General features: G+C 47.4%; 1 protein-coding gene across 5 annotated transcripts in view; it reads right to left on the minus strand.

The window, feature by feature from the left end:
* The window catches only part of SMS (spermine synthase), a 54426-nt gene extending 37397 nt beyond the window's left edge, over positions 1-17029 (minus strand). Inside the window, exon 1 of one of the 5 annotated variants that reach the window (XM_072816349.1) lies at positions 17005-17029. Coding sequence is in view for 3 of the 5 variants with exons in the window: in XM_072816345.1 (XP_072672446.1) it covers positions 16523-16631 (109 nt within the window). In the remaining 2 variants the exon portion in view is untranslated. Of the gene's footprint in view, positions 1-885; positions 998-15722; positions 16098-16230; positions 16316-16522; positions 16984-17004 lie in introns of those variants that run through there. The other 4 variants (XM_072816345.1, XM_072816347.1, XM_072816350.1 and 1 more) reach the window with 4 other exon arrangements.
* Between the last annotated feature and the right edge of the window lie 3574 nt (positions 17030-20603).

Here is a 20603-nt window from a genome sequence, read left to right on the forward strand (position 1 = left end):
TCCCACAAAACCCAAGACAACAGCAAAGTTCAGAGCAGCAGGTTTCACAATAATCGAAAAGTGGAAACACTCAAACTGTCCATCAAGCTATAAATGGATAAGCAAAATGTGGTCTATCCATACCATGACCTATTTATTCAGCCACAAAAGGAATGCAGTACTGATACTTGCTACAACATGGATGGCATGATGCTAAGTGAAAGAAACCAGTCACAAAGGACCACATGTTGTAGAATTCCATTTATATGACATAGCCAGAAAAGGCAAATCCCTAGACATAAAAAGCAAATTACTGAATACCAGGGACTTGGAGGAACAAAAGGCTGGGAGGAATGGGAACGATGGCTAAGGGGTACAGGTTTCTTTCTGGAGTGATGAAAATGTTTTAAAATTGTGGTGATGGGTATCCCTGGGTGGCTCAGGGGTTTGGCGCCTGCATTCAGCCCAGGGTGTGATCCTGGAATCCTGGAAACGAGTTCCGCGTCGGGATCCCTGCAAGGAGCCTGCTTCTCCCTCTGCCTGTTGTCTCTGCCTCTCTCTCTCTCTCTCTCTCTCTATCTCATGAATAAATAAATTAAATCTTTAAAAAATAAAAATAGGAGATCCCTGGGTGGCTCAGCGGTTTAGCGCCCGCCTTCGGCCAAGGGCATGATCCTGGAGACCCAGGATCCAGTCCCACACCGGGCTCCCTGCATGGAGCCTGCTTCTCCCTCTCCCTCTGCCTGTGTCTCTGCCTCTCTCTCTGTGTGTCTCTCATTAATTAATTAATTGATTACTTAATAAAATCTTTTAAAAAATAAATAAATAAATAAATAAATAAATAAATAAATAAATAAAAATTGTGGTGATAGTCACACAACTCCAAATGTACTGAAAATTACTGACCTGTATGAACTGTATACCTTAAATGAGGGAAGGGTGTGGCACAGGAGTCACCTCAATAAATCTGTCTTCAAAAATCCCAACACACACACTGAACTTTTAGATTCTCAATTACTATGAGGTAATCAAAGGGACAGAAAGTTCCAGAAGTCAGTTGCTCCCCTTCAACCAACCATAAGCCAGGCCCCAGGCACCAGGTTAAAGGGGCTGCAATGGGCATTCTCTTCTACCCATCCCCACTCCCCACCTGTCAACCACTAACAAGTGTTTGAGCAGCTGCTATGTGCAGGCTCTGTCCCTGGCACTGAACATGGCTTTCATGCCACGAATGCACATCTGCAGCCAGTCTCAATGCCTCAGTTCAATCACAATGGCAATGTACAGAGCAGCCACTACAGTTAATAGCTGTGTATCATGTATTTGAAAGCTGCTGGGAGAGTGGCTCTTAAAAGTTCTCATCACAAGGGAAAATATTGCTTAACTATGTGTGGCGACGGATCTTAACTAGACTTCCTGTGATCGTTTCACAAGACATACAAATATCAAATCATGTTGTACACCTAAACCCAATGGTTTATGTCCATTATACCTCAATTTTAAAAAATTCTTTTACATTTAAAAATCAGGGATGCCAGGGTGGCTCAGTGGTTGAGTGTCTGCCTCAGGGCGTGATCCCTGAGTCCTGGGATCGAGTCCCATATCAGGCTCCTTGCATGGAGCCTGCTTCTCCTGTCTCTGCCTCTGTCTCGGTGTCTCTCATGAATAAATAAAATCTTTATAAATAAATAAATTTAAAAATCATAGCAGTGACATGGCGCCAAAGAACACAGAAAGGGCCAAATGAACAATTGGGAGGGCTTGTTTACAGAGTTTTTTTTTCTTTCTAGAAAGCGAGAGAGCAAGTGTGTGAGAGTGAAGAGAAGGGGGAGGGGGGAGGGAAAGAGAGAATCCTAAGCAGAGTCCATGTCCTGCGCAGAGCCAGATGTGGTGCTACATCTCACGACTCTGAGATCATGACCTGAGCTGAAAGCATGAAGAGTCACACGCTTAACCAACTGAGCCACACAGGCGTCCCAGAGCAGTTTCTGATGTTCATACACAAGAACAACCAAACCAGGAAAAATCAGCTACAGAAAGAAAGAAAAAGACCTACTGACGCTGGATTGACAGCCATACAACACAACACAGAAATAACACCCAAGCTCTTTTCATGCAAGTGCGCATTAAGGAAAACCACATGGGACTGTTTACAGTACCAGCCACAGGGACTATTTCTTAAAACCCACATTACAGTATACTAGGCGTTCTGTAAATGTGTTGCTAATTATTTCACTGCCCTGCCTTTCCTTCCCCACTCCAAGAGCACAGTCAGAAAGGCATTTCCCATCACCCCCAACACCTAACACCTACTGGAAAGTGGCCAGAGCCCCCTTCTACTTGAATCTAAGCACTTAGGTCTCTCCATGAGCCAATCCCCTCAGAACACTGAAGAAGGGTTCATAAAAATATAATTTATGAGACACAATCCTAAGCCCTCTTTAGTCTGGAACCCAAACAGCAATGCAATCTTGTACCCTCTTCTTCCTGGTAAACTCGTTTCCCCCACAAGACTAGAGTCTTCAAAGCAGCCACAACCCACAAGCCTCAGTCAGCCCAGAGAGGGAGGCACCCCCTTGGAGTGCTCATAGAGCTCTAACTCTCCAGTCCTCACATCCTGACCAAGCCCACGTGGGAGGCTAAGCATGAGTTATAAAGAAAGGCACAGGGAGGGGAGACAATGCAAAGGCCTGGCTTTCACTTGGGGAGAAGATTGCCAATTTTGGCCATGAGATGAGAGGCATCTGGCCACCTGAACTCTGCCCAGCGTCATTTGAGCAACGTAAGGCACGGTTCAAGGTCCATGTTTTCAGAAGAGGAAGCAGTAAACTCTGGCTAGAGCTGTGGAAGAAAGCAGAAGACCACCAAGGCAGAGGACACGAAGAGACCAGGTCCCCTCTCTGGGACTGTACTCAACCCAACAGAAGTAGTCCAAGAAATGCGGTGAAACCAGATCCAGCAGCAGCATAAAAGGGATAAGCAAGGTGGGGACTGGTAGGGTCAGGCTGGAGGCCAGGAGAAGACTTAAGACACCTGGACCAGGAAAAATAACCAGCCGTTCCCTTGAGTTCGCGACTGCCATCCACAGTCCACTGTGAGTGCAAAGGGTCCCAGCTGCCGACAGCCACCTCCCTTCATCTCACAAGCAGCAGGATGAAAACGGGTTATGGGCTGGCCCAAGGTCAGATGGCAATGGTTTCCTTCAGCTCCACCCAGAAGAAAACCAGATTTTTCTCCCAAAGTACAAAGTATGGGATTGTCACTTTCATTGTTCAGGAGAACTTAACCAATATCATGAATGTCCAGCACTCTTCTCACTAACTTTAGGTGGGCAGACTACCTTACAGGGTCAGATCTATTAACCATTTGTGTCTCTACAAACAATTCTAGGGTTTGTGCTCAAGACTCCACGCCAGGCTGCAAATCAACAATGAAATAATATTTCCAGAGAGAAATCAGTTTGGAGTTGGGGTCGTCAAAAATCACATTTTTATCAGGGTCGTCCCTGAGATGACTCCCCGGCACGTTCTCTTCCTCCAGCTTTGGCCAGGGCAGATTCAGCAAAGTCAACATTCAGAACTGCGCCCTTCAAAATGAACCTCCCACCCGGAAAGTGCTGGAAAAGTAAGTGCCACAGAGATGAAAGTCGAAGGACATAAGTCAAAACTCCCTGTTCAGAGGGAGGAGTGTGTACGATGATGGATTCCAGATGAGAAAAAGGCCATGTGGGGGCCTGGGAATCTGTACTTGAATATTTTTCCAGATGGCTCTAAAGCAATCCACTGGACTTAGATGTTCTGAAGGCATGAGTCTACAGGGACGCCTGGGTGGCTCAGCGGCTGAGCATCTGCCTTCGGCCCAGGGTGTGATCCTGGAGTCCAGGGATCAAGTCCTGCACCAGGCTCCCTGCAGGGAGCCTGCTTCTCCCTCTGCCTAGGTCTCTGCCTCTGTGTCTCTCATGAATAAAATCTTTTTAAAAAAATTGAAGGCATGAGTGGACAAACTTGTTCTATAAAGAGCCACACAGTAAAGATTTCAAGATTTGCAGGCCAAATCACGGTTCTATCAGTCACCAGGGCCATACAAAGGAGGCCAGAAGAACAGAATATGGCCCAGCAGCCCAAGTTTTTTGACCTCTGTAAGGTCACTTCCAGCTCTAAATTCCTAATCAATAGGCACAGGGGCACTCAGCTGGAATTCTACAACCTGAATTTCCAGAAGGGACAGCCTTAGAATTTGAGACTAGAATAATCTGAGGAATACTTCCTTCATTCAAGTTAGCAATCTTATTAAATGCGGGGGTGGGGGGGGGACTGTGAATAACAGCTAATAACCTATATAACTATGACCCCTGCGTTTTAAGGAAAACATAGAAGTAACATTAGCAGACGATGGAGAAGCTGTACCGGTCACCATTTTAAAGTCACAAATTGCTAATTTATGCTCCCACTCCAAGAACCTAGACAAAGAGAAAAATAAAACCAAAGTAAGCAGAAGGAAAGGAATAAGGCTAATAGGAGACATCAATGAAATTATAAAAAGAGAAAAACCATAGAGGAAGAAAAAAGAAATCAACTAAACAAAAAGCTATTTCTTTGTTAAGATAAATAAAAATGACAATCTCTAGGCAAGACTGACAAGGGAAAAAAAAAAGAGAAGACACAGATTGCCAGGACTAGGAACAGAACGAGAGAGCATTATAGACCTATAGACACCAAAAGGATAATAAAGGAATCCTACAAACTCTACACACACAAATTTAGCAACTTAAAAAGGAAAAGGGCCAATTCCTCAAAAAATACAAACTACCGCAACTCACCAATGAAGTAATCTGAATAGCCCTATTTAACTATCAAAGAAATTGAATCTGTAATTTAAAAATTCCCAAAACAGGGATCCCTGGGTGGCTCAGCGGTTTGGCGCCTTCGGCAGAGGGCGTGATCCTGGAGTCCCGGGATCCAGTCACTCCCTGCATGGAGCCTGCTTCTCCCTCTGCCTGTGTCTCTGCCTCTCTCTGTCTCTCATGAGTGAATAAATAAAATATTTCAAAAATTTAAAAATAAAAAATAAAAACTCCCAAAATAGCAATCTTGAGGGCCAGATGGGTTTCACTGGAGAGTTCTATCAAACATTTAAAGAATAACACCAATTCTATACAAAATCTCTAGCAGAAAACAAAAAAGGAATGCCTAATTCATTTTATGAAACCATTATCCTAATACCAAAACCAGAGACAATTCACAGAGAAATGTACAGACCAGTATCCCTCATGAATATAGAAGCATGAAAATCCTTTGCAAATCCTTACCAAATAAGAATTCAGCAATAAACAAAAATAATTACATACTATGATCAAATGGGATTTATTCCAGATTTGCAAGACTGGTTCAATATTAAAACAAAAGAAAAATCCATCATATTTTTAGATTAAAGAAAACTTACATATTAATTGATGCAGAAAAAGTATTTGACAAAATCCAACACCCACTCAAAATAAAAACACACAGAAAACCAGTAATAGAGGGGAACTTCCACAACTTGGTAAGGAGCATAAAAAACCTACAGCTAGGGCACCTGGGTGGCTCAGCCTTTAAGTGTCTGCCTTTGGCTCAGGTCATGACCCTGGGATAGGTCCTGGGATAGGTTCTCATGGGGCTCCCCACTGGGAGCCTGCTTTCTCACTCTGCCTTTGTGTCCGCCGCTGTGTCTCTCATGAATAAATAAATAAAATCTTAAAAAAAATAACATTCACAAAGTCCTTAAAAAAATAGTCCTATAAATTCTTGCATCTCATACCAAGGGGTGTAAATTAATATTAAGCCCTTTCCTCTCCAACCTAGACAAACCCCACTTAGGAACATCAAACACTTAGGCCCAGGACCCTCTTCCTCCTCTGAACTCTAGAACCAGCCAGGCCACTCTGCAGCAGCAATACACAGTTCAAAGATTCAGTGTTAGATCGTTTATAAAACCTACACCATTACTGTTTCCCAAAGCGTGATCCATGGCACTGGCCCTGAAAAACACTCTGTAAGAAAAAAAAGGTGGCATAAGTCATGGAGATGTAATGCACAGCATGGTGACTCTAGTTAATACTGTATTGTGTATTTGTTTTTTGTTTTTGTTTTTTTTAAAAAGACTGTCTTTTATTTATTTTTTTTATTGGTGTTCAATTTACCAACATACAGAATAACCCCCAGTGCCCGTCACCCAATCACTCCCACCCCCCCCCCGTCCTCCTCCCCTTCTACCACCCCTAGTTCGTTTCCCAGAGTTAGCAGTCTTTACGTTCTGTCTCCCTTTCTGATATTTCCCACACATTTCTTCTCCCTTCCCTTATATTCCCTTTCACTATTATTTATATTCCCCACATGAATGAGAACATATGTTTGTCCTTCTCCGACTGACTTACTTCACTCAGCATAATACCCTCCAGTTCCATCCACGTTGAAGCAAATGGTGGGTATTCGTCATTTCTAATAGCTGAGGAATATTCCATTGTATACATAGACCACATCTTCTTTATTGTGTATTTGAACGTGGCTAAGAGTAAACCTTGAAAGTTCTCATCAAGGGCAGCCCGGATGGCTCAGCGGTTTAGCACCACCTTCAGTCCAGGGCGTGATCCTGGAGACCTGGGATCGAGTCCCATGTCAGGCTCCCCGCATGGAGCCTGCTTCCCCCTCTGCCTGTGTCTCTGCCTCTCTGTCTCTCTCATGAATAATTTTTTTTAAAATCTTTAAAAAAAGAAGTTCTCATAAAAAAAAAGCCTTGTAAAAAAAAAAAAAACCTTGTAACTACATGGTAATAGATGTTACCTGGACTTACTGTTGGTGATCATTTCAGTGTTTAACAAATACAAAATCATTACATTGTATATCTGAAACTATTATACATCATTTCCATTAAAAAAAGAAAAGCATTCCCTGCTGTACCAAATTTAAGATATATTCATTTTACAGTCACCTCTAGAAATTCAGAATGTCCACCAGCATATCAGTTTGCTTAACCACTCTGACCTGCAGTCCTTTGGATCAGATGACATGGTCTTTTTTTTTTTTTTTAAGATTTTATTCATTGATTTACTTATCTGACAGCACGGGCAGCCAGAGTGGCAGGGAGGAGGAGAAACAGGCTCCCAAACACGGGGCTTGATCCCAAGACCCTGGGATCATGACCGGACGGAATCAAAGGCAGACACTTAACGGACTGAGCCCGCTCAGGCGCCCGAGATGACTTGGTCTTAAATATAACAGCATCCTATACATTTTCAGGGCTTTCACTGGAGAAATTTCTATTCTAGGGAAAGTGGAGTCAGGCAACACAAACACATATCTTAAAACTCAAAGTGCTCCCTAAAAATTCTGCTTTCGGGACGCCTGGGTGGCTCAGCGGTTGGGTGTCTGCCTTTGGCTCAGGGCATGATCCTGATCTGGGGATCGAGTCCCACATCGCACTCCCTGAGGAGCCTGCTTCTCCCTCTGTCTATGTCTCTGCTTCTCTGTGTCCCTTAAGAATAAATAAAACCTTAAAAAAAATTCTGCTTTCACTTAAAGAGCACCTCTAAATAAAGACCAACCTTCAAATCACATGCCAAAGCATTATTTTCTGCCTCTACTTTTGCCAGTAGAACTTTCCTTATCTTTCAGTCAGTTAAATTCACACCTCTTTATAACTGAGCATCTTTATCCACTGGCACAATCTCAAAGTACTCAGCCCTAAGTATTGCAATTAGTGTTAAGTGTTTTATGTATCATTTGACAGTCTTCCAAACATTTTATTGGACATCCCACCCAACAACACAGTGTGTGGGATTTTGGTATCATTAGCACCTTTACGCAGAGGGAGAAATTAAGGCGCATGTGAAACTACCCGAGGGTCATCTAGAAGATGCTACCGGTTCTTAGCAGCTCCTTTTGGGTTTGCTGCTTAACACCAACACGCGTCTGATCCCAAGCATGGTCACTAGCTCAGTGGCTCCTTCCCGAACACAGATGACAGTATCAGTTTAATGAGATCCAGGCCCACCACAACATGGGGCCCCAGAGTGGTTTTTCCTGGGGTCTGGATAAGTGCCTAGTTGTAAGGGTTTCAAAGAGCATTTGTGCAATGGTTTACATACTTGGTTTCAAGATTCAATTGAGGAGGTTTCCTGACTCTTCAAAAGAACTGAGCCTGGAAGTAAACTCCCATGAAATGGTGGCTGGCGCGGCAGCACACAGGGGCAGGCCTGGGTTACAAGTGCGGGCCGATGCTGGACTCCAGAAACTCAACTCACTAACAGCTCTACTGTACTTGGTTGCAAAAACAGACGCCCAGTGCTCGCTTCGGCAGCACATATACAAAAACAGATGCCCAACCACAGCCCAGTAACTTTCTAACTGATCCTTACCTGCCAAGGATTAGTATGACCCTGTGGGTCTCAAGTCAAATTACAAAGCCTGTCATTCCAAATTGTACCCGAGTACAAAGCCTGACACCCACAGCTCTAACTTCCTAACTCTGAGATTGTGTCTCCCAAGGAGGTAACAAAGGCCTGAGTGGCCACTCAGATACAGCCCATTTCATGACACAATGAAGATGCAAAGATCTCGAAACCGGTAACTCCTCCACTGCAAAACCTTCCATTTGGGTGGACGAGTTCCTCATGCTCTAAATATCGATACCTTAAGTCTTTCTCAGTTTCCAATTTGCTTCTCTCCTTGTTACGTGGGACACCTTTATACTTCTAGGCAGCTTATATGTTTTTTTTCTTTGTTACATTACCTAATCACAGGACTTTGTTTTTTTGTTTTTGTTTTCTTTTTTTTTAGGACTTTGTTTTTAATGGCATACTAGTATCTATTCATAAGACCTTCTGGCTTGCTGTTCGTTAAAAATATTAAATTTTTGCCACACACGATGTATACATTTTCTATCTCGTCTTTAATTTTAACCACCCTAAAAGCACCTTTCCCACCTCAACACACACGGCAAAGGGTCTAGAAGCTGATTAGTAAATTGGAAAATGCTATCCTGAAGAAATGTCACGTGCAGGGCTTCAGATGACTTGAAAATGCACCTCTCTCATTAGCTGGGGTGGAGACTGTTCCTAATGCCTGGATGATGGAGTCAATTTCTTCAACAGCTGTTATCCCTTGCACAGCACTTAAAGTAACGACAGAGAATGACCAAATAACTAGATGAGGCTTCTTGAGATAAAGCACAAGCTCATTTTACCGCACACTACCTCTACAGGTTTAAAGAAATGGGTGTAGCCTTGGAACTACACTCTAAAAAGATTCATTATGCTTTATACAATTTTTTAATGGCAAGCTCACAAAACTAATTCCCAGCAATGTGCAATTACTCAGCCTGGAGTCAAATAGAGCTTGATTAGTGCAATTAAGAATCTTTTGCAGAGTTGAAGGGAAAGAGAGTCAAAAAAAAAAAAAAAAAAGCAAAAGAGTGTGCCAAATGCAGGGAGATTCCATTGAGACCTCCCCCAAGCAGTCCATAAAACATTTGCAAACAGTATTCAAGTATGAGAGAATACCTAAAGGACGAAAAATGCCTTCCCCAGAGCTGTTAAATTCTGTGCCTGGGTGCCTCCCAGCTACTTGGAAGCACAGGGAGTGTGAGACTCAAAATGTGTGCTGGGGGAGGGATGGCTGGGTTGAGATGGCCCCAGGAAGAGCTGACGAGGAGTTTCTACTTTATCCACATGGTGATGAGGACACACAGGGGGCTTTTTAAATGAGAAAAGGGACAGGAATCCGTTGAGTTTGTGGTGATCCGAGCCCTTCCCCAAAATGGAGACAGACTGGGAGACTCTGGCCAAGAAATGTAGCCAGGAAAAAGGTGAGCAAGGAAACCGAGAGCATAGCAGGCCCAATCCACAGGACTTAATGCTCTGCTGACTGGTGCCTGGGGTTAGGGGGTGCCCCAGGTTCCCAGTACAAGGGGTTTTTGTTTTTAGTGAGGATCCTATTATAGTGATTCTCGGATTCACTTAGCATCAGAATTACTGGGAGGAAGCCGGTTAAAAATGCAAATTCCAGAAACTCCCCCAGCCCAGACTTCAGTCAATCTAGAAAAGGACCCAAGCACGCATTTCCCCCTTCCCAGTCATCAGCCCCCTTCAGGCTTCATTGTTAAAGCGAGAGTGTGGGGGCAGGGGTGTTGTTATCACAAAGGTGGATAAAGTGTTTGGACAAGGGATGCTAATGCTGAGACAAAGGGGAAAGCTGCTTCTCCTCTTGAACAACCAAAGCACTAGATGCAATCAAAACTGGATTTCTTAGGTTTTGTGCTTATAGCTATGAATCACACAAAGACAATATGCTTCTACCAGAAAGCAGCTCGCTCAACAAACACACGGAAAGAGTGGAAGCTCTGAGGACGGGCAGAAGGCTCGGGAAATCAGGGAGGGAGGGAGGGTCATCAGAATCATCTGAAGTCCCAGGCTCAGCAGAGCAGGAAGTACTGGCCGAGCCCTCTGCTCCTAACCGACCCCAGGACAAACCCTGGAGGAAGGTAAAGCCCACCCTCCCCCTCTAACTACTGATTTATGCCTAATGGAGACTTCCTAAAAGAACCGTGGAAATTTTGCTGATGATCTGTCATGTGCATTATAGCAACGGCCTAGCTAGAACTTCCATCAGGGATTCTCTGCCCCAGCACTGTTGACATCTGGGGCTGTCAACGCTGCGGGGGGGGGGGGGGCGGCTGTCCTGTGCACGGGGGATGTTGAGCAAGCACCCCTGACCTACAAAATACTAGCAGTGCCTCCCCACTTGCAATAACCATAAAATGTCCCCAGGAAGGGGGAGGAAGGGAGACAGGGTCTTTGAGAATCACTGCCTTAAACTAAGAGGCTTCACAGTCGTGGAATTAACAAAGGCCTTGGAATCAAATAGACAGAGCTTTGAATCCCAGCTACCCCATTTATAAGGTGAAAAGCTTCAATGGGCCTATTTATTCATCTTTAAAATGGGGATAACAGGACCTACCACAGGGTTGTTGTGAGGATTACGTAAAATAACGTGTAATGCGCTTAGGGCAATGCCTAGCCCAGGAGGCAACTAATAAATACCGGCTTTTATGTTTTCAAAGAGATGTCTGTCTTGAAGAGGAACCAGGGACATTTGCTTACAGTCTGGGCTTGAGTGGAAACCTACTCAGCCTGAAAGAAACAATATACAGAACTGGCCCCCTCCTTTCCCTCTCCAGTTTGTAGGGGGTCTGAACCAGGGGTCCATGGACTCCCCAGGGGCCAGTGGATACAATCCAGGGGTCTGTGAACTCCGATGGAAAAAAAAAAATACACATCCTTATTTTCACTAATTAAAACTTAGCATTTTCTTCAGTTATGCTTGTAAAACCACACATCAACGATGGTGGCCATCGTCACCAATAAAACCACAGCTTTTTCTTACATCACAGCTGAAATACGATTTTCTCAGCTCTGCTTCAAAATTATGGAAATTAGGCCTGATGCTAGAATGTATCATATTAAATGTGCTACTGAAGAAGCACATATTACTACTATGCTACATTATTTTGGATTTTAATTCTGAAATTGTATCTTAAAATAATGTGGTTAGTTTATGCATTTAAAATTCTTACACTGAGAGGCGCCTGGGGGGGCTCAGTCGGTTAAGTCTGATTTCGGCTCAGGTCAGGATCTCACGGTTGTGAGATCGGCCCCTGGGTGTGGAGCCTGTTTAAAATTCTCTCCCTCTTCCCCTCCCCCCACCAAAAAAGTAAAATTACTCTAAGAGGGGCTCCAGTCTTCCTTGATGAAGGTCAAAGGTACAAAATAAGAACCCCTGTCCTAAACGTTTCTGGCTAAGCCCTACTCAAGTAGCCTTCTGTTATTTTTTTTTTAAGATTTTATTGATTCATGAGACACACACACAGAGAGGCAAAGACACAGGAAGCGGGAGAAGCAGGCTCCATGCGGGGAGCCCGACGTGGGACTCGATCCCAGGACCCCGGGATCACGCCCTGAGCGGAGGGCAGGCGCTCAACCGCTGAGCCACCCAGGCAACCCTGTTCTTTATTTTTTAAACAAGATCTTTGTTATAAAACTTTCTGAATTGGACTAACGAAAGTCACTTCATTTCCCCATGTAAACTGTAGATCAGTGGTCCACAACCCGAAGAACCTAACAGCATCAGGCAGGTTTGCTCACACAGGACTCCTAAACGTGTGCCTTGTTTTCCCCAGGGCATTTGAACTAGCTTTCCATCTTGACCATAACATCCATCAGGTCCATCTTAACCAGCACTTATCAAACATCTCTGATGTTCCAGAATTGTGTCCAGGATACAGACTCTGGAGGTCTGCCTATGAGGATACTCCCAGCCCAGGGGAAGAAATGAGACATGGAGAGAGCAAAATTGCTAGAGCTTTTGAAGGCTGGCTTGAGACTTTAACAGGGCAGGCAGAGGCCAAGCGTACCCCACTCACGTCTGTGTATGCAGCCCGCTTGCTGCCTAGAGTCTCAGACTAGGAACAAATCATGTGTCCTCTACCAGTCCAGAGATGAGGTTTTGTTTTTTAGCAAAAATCAAAATTTCCTGAGTTACATCATCAGCCACAACACGAAACAGGCACCACCAGGCCCAACCTATAATTGCCCTTAGTGGCCCGGTGGCTGCTGGGTACTAGCTGGCTTGCACTGCTAACTAAGTTACATGGAATCGCATCATAATAACTAAGTGGTTCAAGTTTAATTCCATTAAAATCACATCATGGAACTGGAGCATTAGGAAGGATTACTGACAAATGGGAAAAAGAACATGAATCCAGGCTCCACAGGCATTTGACTCACCCTTGAGTCACATCCAGGACTCACCATGCCAAGACTAATGCCTTTTGACTCATTATTATCAATTAAAATAAATGTTTTTGGAGACCTCACACACAGGTGATAGATTTCTCACCAAGTGCCCCTCACTGAAAATTAAAAGAATTTACAAGATCCCAATCTAGCCAGATCCTCTCGTTTTCCAAGTGTAGACACCTACTGATGGATGGCAAGGGTGACAGGTCTCCCCCAAATTAAGTGATGGGGAAACACAATAAGAATCAGAGTGGTCTTCCTCCCAAAACACTTTTGTAGGGACTTAAGAATTAACAAAGATGAATATATACACATCCCCCTCCTTATTATTTCTTCCTAGAATGTTCTTCAGCTCGCCATCAAAATTTTCTCATCTTTAAGATCAACAGGCTGAGACTGAAGGATAATTGGCTGGGAAATTTTTTTAATTTCATTTTCTCCTTGCACAACTAAATTAATTAGATGCCGCTTCCACACCTTGCCAGCTTAGAACCTGCCAGCTTCTCCTGCTTCCTTCTAAACTGTGCGTCTGTGGTTCTGTCCCTCTCGAGCCAGGGTCAGCCCCAAGTGTTAAAGTTCTCTCAGTCCCTAGAGCATGGGACTCTTGATCTCCAGGTCCTGAGTTCAAGCCCTGTGCTGGACAAAGAGATTACTTAATTAAAAGAAAAAAAAAAAAAGAAAGAAAGAAAGATTAGGAAGGAGCACCTGGGTAGCTCAGTCGGTTAAGCGTCCCCCTTTGGCTCAGATCATGATCTCAGGGTCTCGGGATGGAACCACGTGTGGGTCTTCCTGCTTCTCCCTCTCCCTCTGCTCCCCCACCCCCAGGCTTGTGCACTATCAAATAAATTTAAAAATCTTTTAAAAAGCATGTTAAGAAATAAAGCTCTCTCACTTTTTCTCCATAAAGTGAAGGTTCCCCTGTCTTTTCCAAGAGAACACAGAAGCCCGTTGTGAGCCATCACTTGAACATACCACACCTGTATTAAGCTGAAAGCTGTTTAAGGCTTCAGGCACTGACACAGGCTGAGTAAGTGCCAGAATCATCCAGCCTCATCCTGAAATCACCCTCCGTAGAGCCTAGAAAACCCATGTTCAATAAGTACAGGTCAGTGTTCACACCTGCTTACCACCAGGGACCCTTCCTAGATGCCCCTCCTAGCTGAGGGACCCTGACTCACTATTCTTCCTCAAGCAGCACCCTTCTCACCTCTAAATTGAGTATGCAAGAACCTTCACTAACCACTAATCCCTGAAATTGGCAGGGTAATTCCTCAACAAAACCTTAGGCACCTCACACCCAACACTATCTGCACGCCCCAATCACCATTTTATCTCCTGACTCTCCCAGTCATCTCGTCTCTAGCCTCAACTAAAAAACATGGGAACTCAAAAGTGCTTTGTTTTGTCCAAGTCCCTTCCCAACCACGAATACACTGACATAACTTAAGAACATTGTAGTGTTATACGGTAAGTCCCTTAATATTAACATTAAGCCAATAAAATCTTAAAAAAAAAAAAGGCCGCGGGGGGGGTGGCGCCTGGGTGGCTCAGCGGTTGAGCATCTGCCTTTGGCTCAGGGCGTGATCCCGAGGTCTAGGAAACGAATCCCACATGGGGCTCCCCGCATGGAGCCTGCTTCTCCCTCTGCCTGTATCTCATGCATAAATCTTAAAAAAAAATATATATATATATATATAAAGGTTAAGCTTTATGAAGTGTGTGCCGTCCTCCCCCCCCCCCTTTTTTTTTTTTTTTTTTTTTTTTTAACCACCGGGAGGATAATACTCAGGTGGAGACAGAAGGCCAAAGTTCCATGCAGAGGCAATGGAGAAAGACAAGATGCAAAAACCCCGGTCTTGCTTCGAATCCTCAAAGTTTTGTTTTTATTAAATCTTTGCCTTCGGAGGGCCTTACAGCTTGGGGGCGAAAATGCAAAATGAGTTTTCAGAATTTCACAAAAGGCGAAGAGAAAGTGAGAAAGTGCAGGTTTTACGTGGGAACAGAAAAGGCTGATCCGTTCCATTCGAGGAAAACGGTGAAAAGGCCAGATCAGAGGCGCCGTCCCAAGTGCGAGGTACGGGCAGCGCAGATCCCAGCCTGCAGCACTTCAAGGTTCCAGAGCCACCAGAAAGCAGGGGGGCAGTGCTTCCCCTCCCCCCACCAGCAACCCGCAGAGAAAAGCGTGCAGAAGCCCTTCCCGTTCGTAGCTACCGCTCGGGGCCCACCTCCCAGCGCCCTGGGTGGCCGCCTGTGTTCCGAGCCTCCTGGGGTCGGGGAGCTGGAGTTCCCGCGCCCAGACTTCACTCCCCCCCCCATCGCCGCTTCCTTTCCCGTCCCCTTCGGCGGGACCCGTCTCCTACGCAGCCGGCCAGGAATGCGGCCAGCGCCGCACGGTCCTGCCCCAGCCCCGCTCCCACGAGGGGAGCCCCCGCCCGGGCTGGAGGGAATTTACCCGCCTCCGCGAACAGGAAAAGGTCACGCGGGCGGCCCCGCGCGGCGCACGCCCCCCGCCCCGGCACCGCCGCCCTAAGGGGCTCCGCCGACGCGGGGGGGGGGGGGGGGGCCTCCCGAGCCGCGCGGCGCCAAGGGGACCCTGGCAGGGGCGCCCACGCCCGCACGGGGCGCGGGTGGGCGACCCGGGCCTCGAAGGGCGGCGCCGCCGGCGGGCGGGGGCCGGGGGGCCGAGGCGGGCGGCGGCCCCTCCAGGCCCGGCGCTGCGGCGGGAGCCCGGGCGCGGCCTCCGGCCCGGCCTCCGGTGCGCGCTCGGCGCTGCGGCCGCAGGGACGCCGGGGCCGCGCGGGCCGTCCGCATTGTTCGGCCCGCGGCGCGCGCCCCGCCCGGTCCCCGCTGGCCCCAGCCCGGCGGGCGGCGGGCGGCGGGGGCGGCCGGGCAGGTGGCGGCCGCGCGCCCTCACCTCTGGCGCCGAGCTTGAAGTCGAGCGTGCTGTGCCGTGCTGCTGCCATAGTGAGGCGAGGCCCTGGGCCATGCCTGGGGCAGGCGGCCGCGGGAGACGGGGGGCCGCGCGGCGCGTCGGGCTGCGGCCGGCGGGGAGTGCGGCGCGGGGCGGCCGGGCGAGGAGGTGGGAGGGGCCGCGGGAGCGCTCCGGGGCGCGGGGGCGGGGCCGGGCCCGCCTCCGGGAGGGAGGAAGCGAGGACGCCCGCCGCCCCGACCTCGGCGCGCAGGCTGTGGGGCCTCGGCAGGCAGCGCTGGAGGCGTGGGCGCCCAGCTCCCCGGCGTGCGTCACCAATGGCCGCTCCCGCGCCCGGGATCGGCGGGCGCTCCCGCCATCCGTTAGGTCACCTTAGGTTTGAACAGCGCAGCACGACTTCCGGGGGGCCCACCCCCTGCACTTCCCCAGACCATCCCCCAGCCGAGGCCCCTCTTCTTTCCTGGCCAAGTCTAACGCCGCGATCCACCCGTACTCGGAAAGTGCTGCCGCCCTTCCCCTGACTCTCCAAACGCTCCACTTAAGCCCTTTGGAATCGTTGCCATGATTATCAGCGACGGTCCGCTCGCATTCCAGGACCAGACGAAAACGCCTTGGGTAGTTCAGTTACCCACGTTTGCGTGAGAAACGGGAAGGGTGGAGAAGCGAGTGGGAGGAGGCAAGGCTGCTGCTGTGGATTTGGGGAACTGCGGCATCCCCAGGGCCCCGGCATGGCTGATGCCCCCGTTCGAGGCGCTGGCCCTTCCCGCCGTGGGCTTGCCTTTCACTTTGGGTGTCCGGCTGGCCTGCAACGCGACGTGGCACAGGACAGAACAGGAGGGCGCATGAGCCCCCTCCCTTCCACCGACAGGGCCACGAGCCAGACGCTTCCATCATCCCATCAGTCTTCCCCAAGCTCCGGGAAGTGCCCGAATGGCTGGACCGAGGTCAAAGGAGTGAACTTCCGTGCCCCCCCCCCCAAAAAAAAGCATGAAGAACCTCGGCAGGAAACCCACCTCTCCCAAGAGCAATCCCTAGTGGCTGTTTTCCTGAGTCTTTCACCCTCTCACAAAAACTGGGCAATGTCTTCACCAGTGTTCTCTTAACAGACCATCCCGTTAAGAACTGGATCTCCTTTTCAGGACTTGCATTCATCTTTTCCTACCCACAGCCACCTGTTTGTTGCCCTCAGTGTTTTCCTTTCTCCTGGGATTCCCAGATCCTCGAGTCCCCGAGCTCTTCTGTTATCTCAGCCTTTCAGCCTCTGTACCTTAGACTGCATGCAGCTCCTGCTTTTGTCCAGGAATAATCTCCAATGCTTCTCCTCCCCTGGAGTCAGGTCGGGGCGACACAGTTGTCCCTCGCCAGGCAGCATGGACAGTAGGACTCCAGAGGTCTCAGGTGTACCTCTTGTCATGCCGCAGTAGGGTGGGCCTCTAGAGCCGGTGACGCGTGCACTGGCACAGAGCCTCGCACCCAGAATGGCCCTATACTTGGTTTCTCTGCTCTCACTTTCTTGAAACTCTTCACAGTTTTGAACAAGGGACCCCGTGTTTTCATTTTGCACTGAGCCTGCAAATGATGTAGCCGGTCCTGCTCAGCAGCATGGGGCCTGCCGTGCAGCCAGCAGTGGCCAGCCTAAGTGCCCCCACCTTGCTTCTGCAAGGTGGAAAATAGAGATGGAATTCCTTGAGATGCTTTGCCATTAGCTAATCAGATAGCCGTAACAGAAGTGGACTTTAACAAAAACGCTTCCTGACATAGCACAATATCAGAGATAAATAGGCCCCGAAATGCAGCGCACATTGTTGAGGTGATTTTAGGAGTTGTAAAGATGTTTGCAATGTAGCGTATTACCTACTAATGACACAATCCTGGCAAGATGGTTAAAGGTAAGTCATGGGCTTGAAGCCTTGAGGCCTCTTTAAACACCTCCAGGGCAGCCCGGGTGGCTCAGCAGTTTTGTTTTTTGGTTTTTTTTAAGATTTTATGTATTTATTCATGAGAGACAGAGGGCCTCTTTAAACACCTCCAGGGCAGCCCGGGTGGCTCAGCAGTTTTGTTTTGTTTTGTTTTTTAAGATTTTATGTATTTATTCATGAGAGAGAGAGAGAGAGGCAGAGACACAAGCAGAGGGAGAAGCAGGCTCCATGCAGGGAGCCCGACATGGGACTCGATTCTTGGGACTCCAGGATCAGGTCCTGAGACAAAGGCAGAGCTCAACCGCTGTGGCTCAGCGGTTTAACGCCACCTTCCTGGTGTGTGATCCTGGGTGTGATCCTGGGGACCCAGGATCGAGTCCCACCTCGGGCTCCCTGCAGGGAGCCAGCTTCTCCCTCGGCCTGTGTCTCTGCCTCTCTCTCTCCCTGTGTCTCTCATGAATAAATACATAAAATCTTTTAAAATATAAACACTTCCAGCTGTGCTGTGAGTACCTATTGGGATGCTAGAATGTGTTCTCATTGTCTTGGTTTTATAATCTAGGTCCCTGGCTTCAAGGCGTGTTACAGGATGAATAATCATTTTGTTTGTGGGAATTGCTTGTGGTACAGTTGACCGGTATATCCTGAGCAGCTTTTGTCACACCAGCCAATTCAGCAACCTATCCTACAACAGAAAAGCAAGAGAAATTTACCAAACCACAGCCTGCACTCTTGAAACAACCTCTTAATCAACAGAATCTTGGCAAAGGTGAAAATGTGGATATTCATGGATTCATATCCTCTGGCCTGACCTTGTCTGCTCTTGGCCGAAAGTGAGGCCTGAGACAGAAAAGCAGCCCCTGCCATCTGGGAACTGGCCAGACAGTCTTCCGTTGAACATAAATAATTACCCAGAACACCAACATCAGACAAGGCCACTCTGTGACCGGGATGGGACAAGACCAAAACAAGACCACTCTGTAATCCCGTCTGAACACGGAGAACAAGCGAACCTTGTCCAAACCACAGAAGTCCCCACACATCCCCCGATCCTGGCTCATATGAGTGACTGCTGCTTCTTTACCATTCACAGCCTTTGTCCTGTCTTCGTCCTCCCTGCTGCCCAATGATAAGACCTACCAAGGGCCCCAATCATGGAATTACCTCCAGTCCAGAGAACAGCTGGCCTCCTTAAAAGCTCCCCTAAAGCCCCTGCCACAGGCCCAGTCCTCGTGTGACAGGCCCACACGGCTCCCCGCGGTCCGAGTTCCACACCAAGTGTGCTCCGGGGGGTGGGAGGGTGGCTGGAAGGCGGTAACAATTGTGACAATAACATGAAGTCAGTGCTTAGAGTGAAGAACCAGAGGTGATCCTCTATAGCAAAATGCTACTTGTGTCAGGTATTACTCTTATCCAAGGCTCACCTTCACATGGGCCCACCTGCTTCTTCACGGTCAGGCCAACTTGAACGTCTGCAACAGAGTTTTTGTAAACTCAGAGGAATAGGGGCGCCTATGTGGCTCAATCGATTGAGCAGCTGACTCAATTTTGGCTCAGGTTGTGATCTCAGGGGCGTTAGATGGAGCCCCACGTTGGGCTCTGTGCTCAGCTCGGAGTCTGCTTGTTCCTCTCCCTCTGTTCCTCCCCCTGCTCTCTCTCTCTCTCTCTCTCAAATAAATAAAATCTTTTTTTTAATAAAATCTTTATAAACTCAGAGGTATAGCTACACAGTTTGTCCAGCTCAGTTAGCAAAAGTAACTACCTAGTGGGAAGAAGGAAGTTGAAAATGGTAAAAGGAAAAAAAAAAAAGAAAAGAAAGTGGTGAAAGGCTGTCTGTTAGAGAGGGGAAGGTGGTGGCAGAGAAGCAGGGTGCTAACTGGAAACCTCTCCCGGGTGTAAGAACCCAGTGGCCACCACCTGTGCTGCTTTTCCATTCTTTCCTTGTGAACGGAGGTGGGGGGCAGAGTGGGGACCAGCAGCCCTCAGCAGCTGCACCTGCCACCGAAGCCAGGAGCCTTTTGTTTTACCGTTTCGTTTTTTCTGTTTTCAGCAGTTCACTTGGGACCCTTGGAGATACCCTGCCTCCCTGCCCCCTGTGTGCAGCTGTGGTGAAATCACTTCCTTTCTTTTAAACAAAACAAAACAAAAACAAAAACCTGGCCTTAGCTATTAGGTTTGGAATGGCTGACAGAAATCTGTTATCACTCCCCCGCCGGTTTTCAGATAAATGTGGGCCTAGCCCAGTAAGTTAAACATGATCTGAATTTCTGATTAAAAAGACCGTGTAACCGAGAGCATCCTGGAATCTTCGACACAGTGATTCTCAACTTTGCCTGATTACTGGAATCACCTCGGGAGCTTTGAAAGCTGCTGACAGAGGTGCAGACCACACAATGGGATTTTTACAAAAAAAATAAAAACCCTGGAGATTCCAAGGTAAAACCAAGTGTGCCACTGCAAAGCTAAAAAGCAGTGTGAACCACGACAGATACAACTCCACACCCACAAGGCTAGCTCCGATATAAGTGAATAAATTTTGAAAGCCAGAAAGTTACAAGTTTCAGCAAGGATATGGTGAGATTGCTGGTGGAAATGCAAAATGGTGCAGCTGCTCTGGAAAAGTTTGACGATTCCTCAAAAATCTAAACATCCAGCTACGATATGACCCAGCAATTCCACTCTTGGGTATGTACCTCAAAGAATGGAAAACAGGGTCCAACCAAAAACTTGTACACAATTGTATTTACAATCGCCAAGAAATAGAAACAACCAAATTTCTATTGATAAGTGAATGGATAAACAAAATATTATTCAGCCATAAAAAGGAATCCATACTAACTCATGCTACAACATAAATGAACCTCAAAAACATTATGTTAAGTACAAGAAGCCAGACAAAAGGACAAATATTATATGATTCCATTTGAAATGTCCAGAACAGGCAACT

This window comes from Canis lupus, chromosome X (genome assembly GCF_048164855.1).
Source record: "Canis lupus baileyi chromosome X, mCanLup2.hap1, whole genome shotgun sequence".
NCBI lineage: Eukaryota > Metazoa > Chordata > Mammalia > Carnivora > Canidae > Canis > Canis lupus.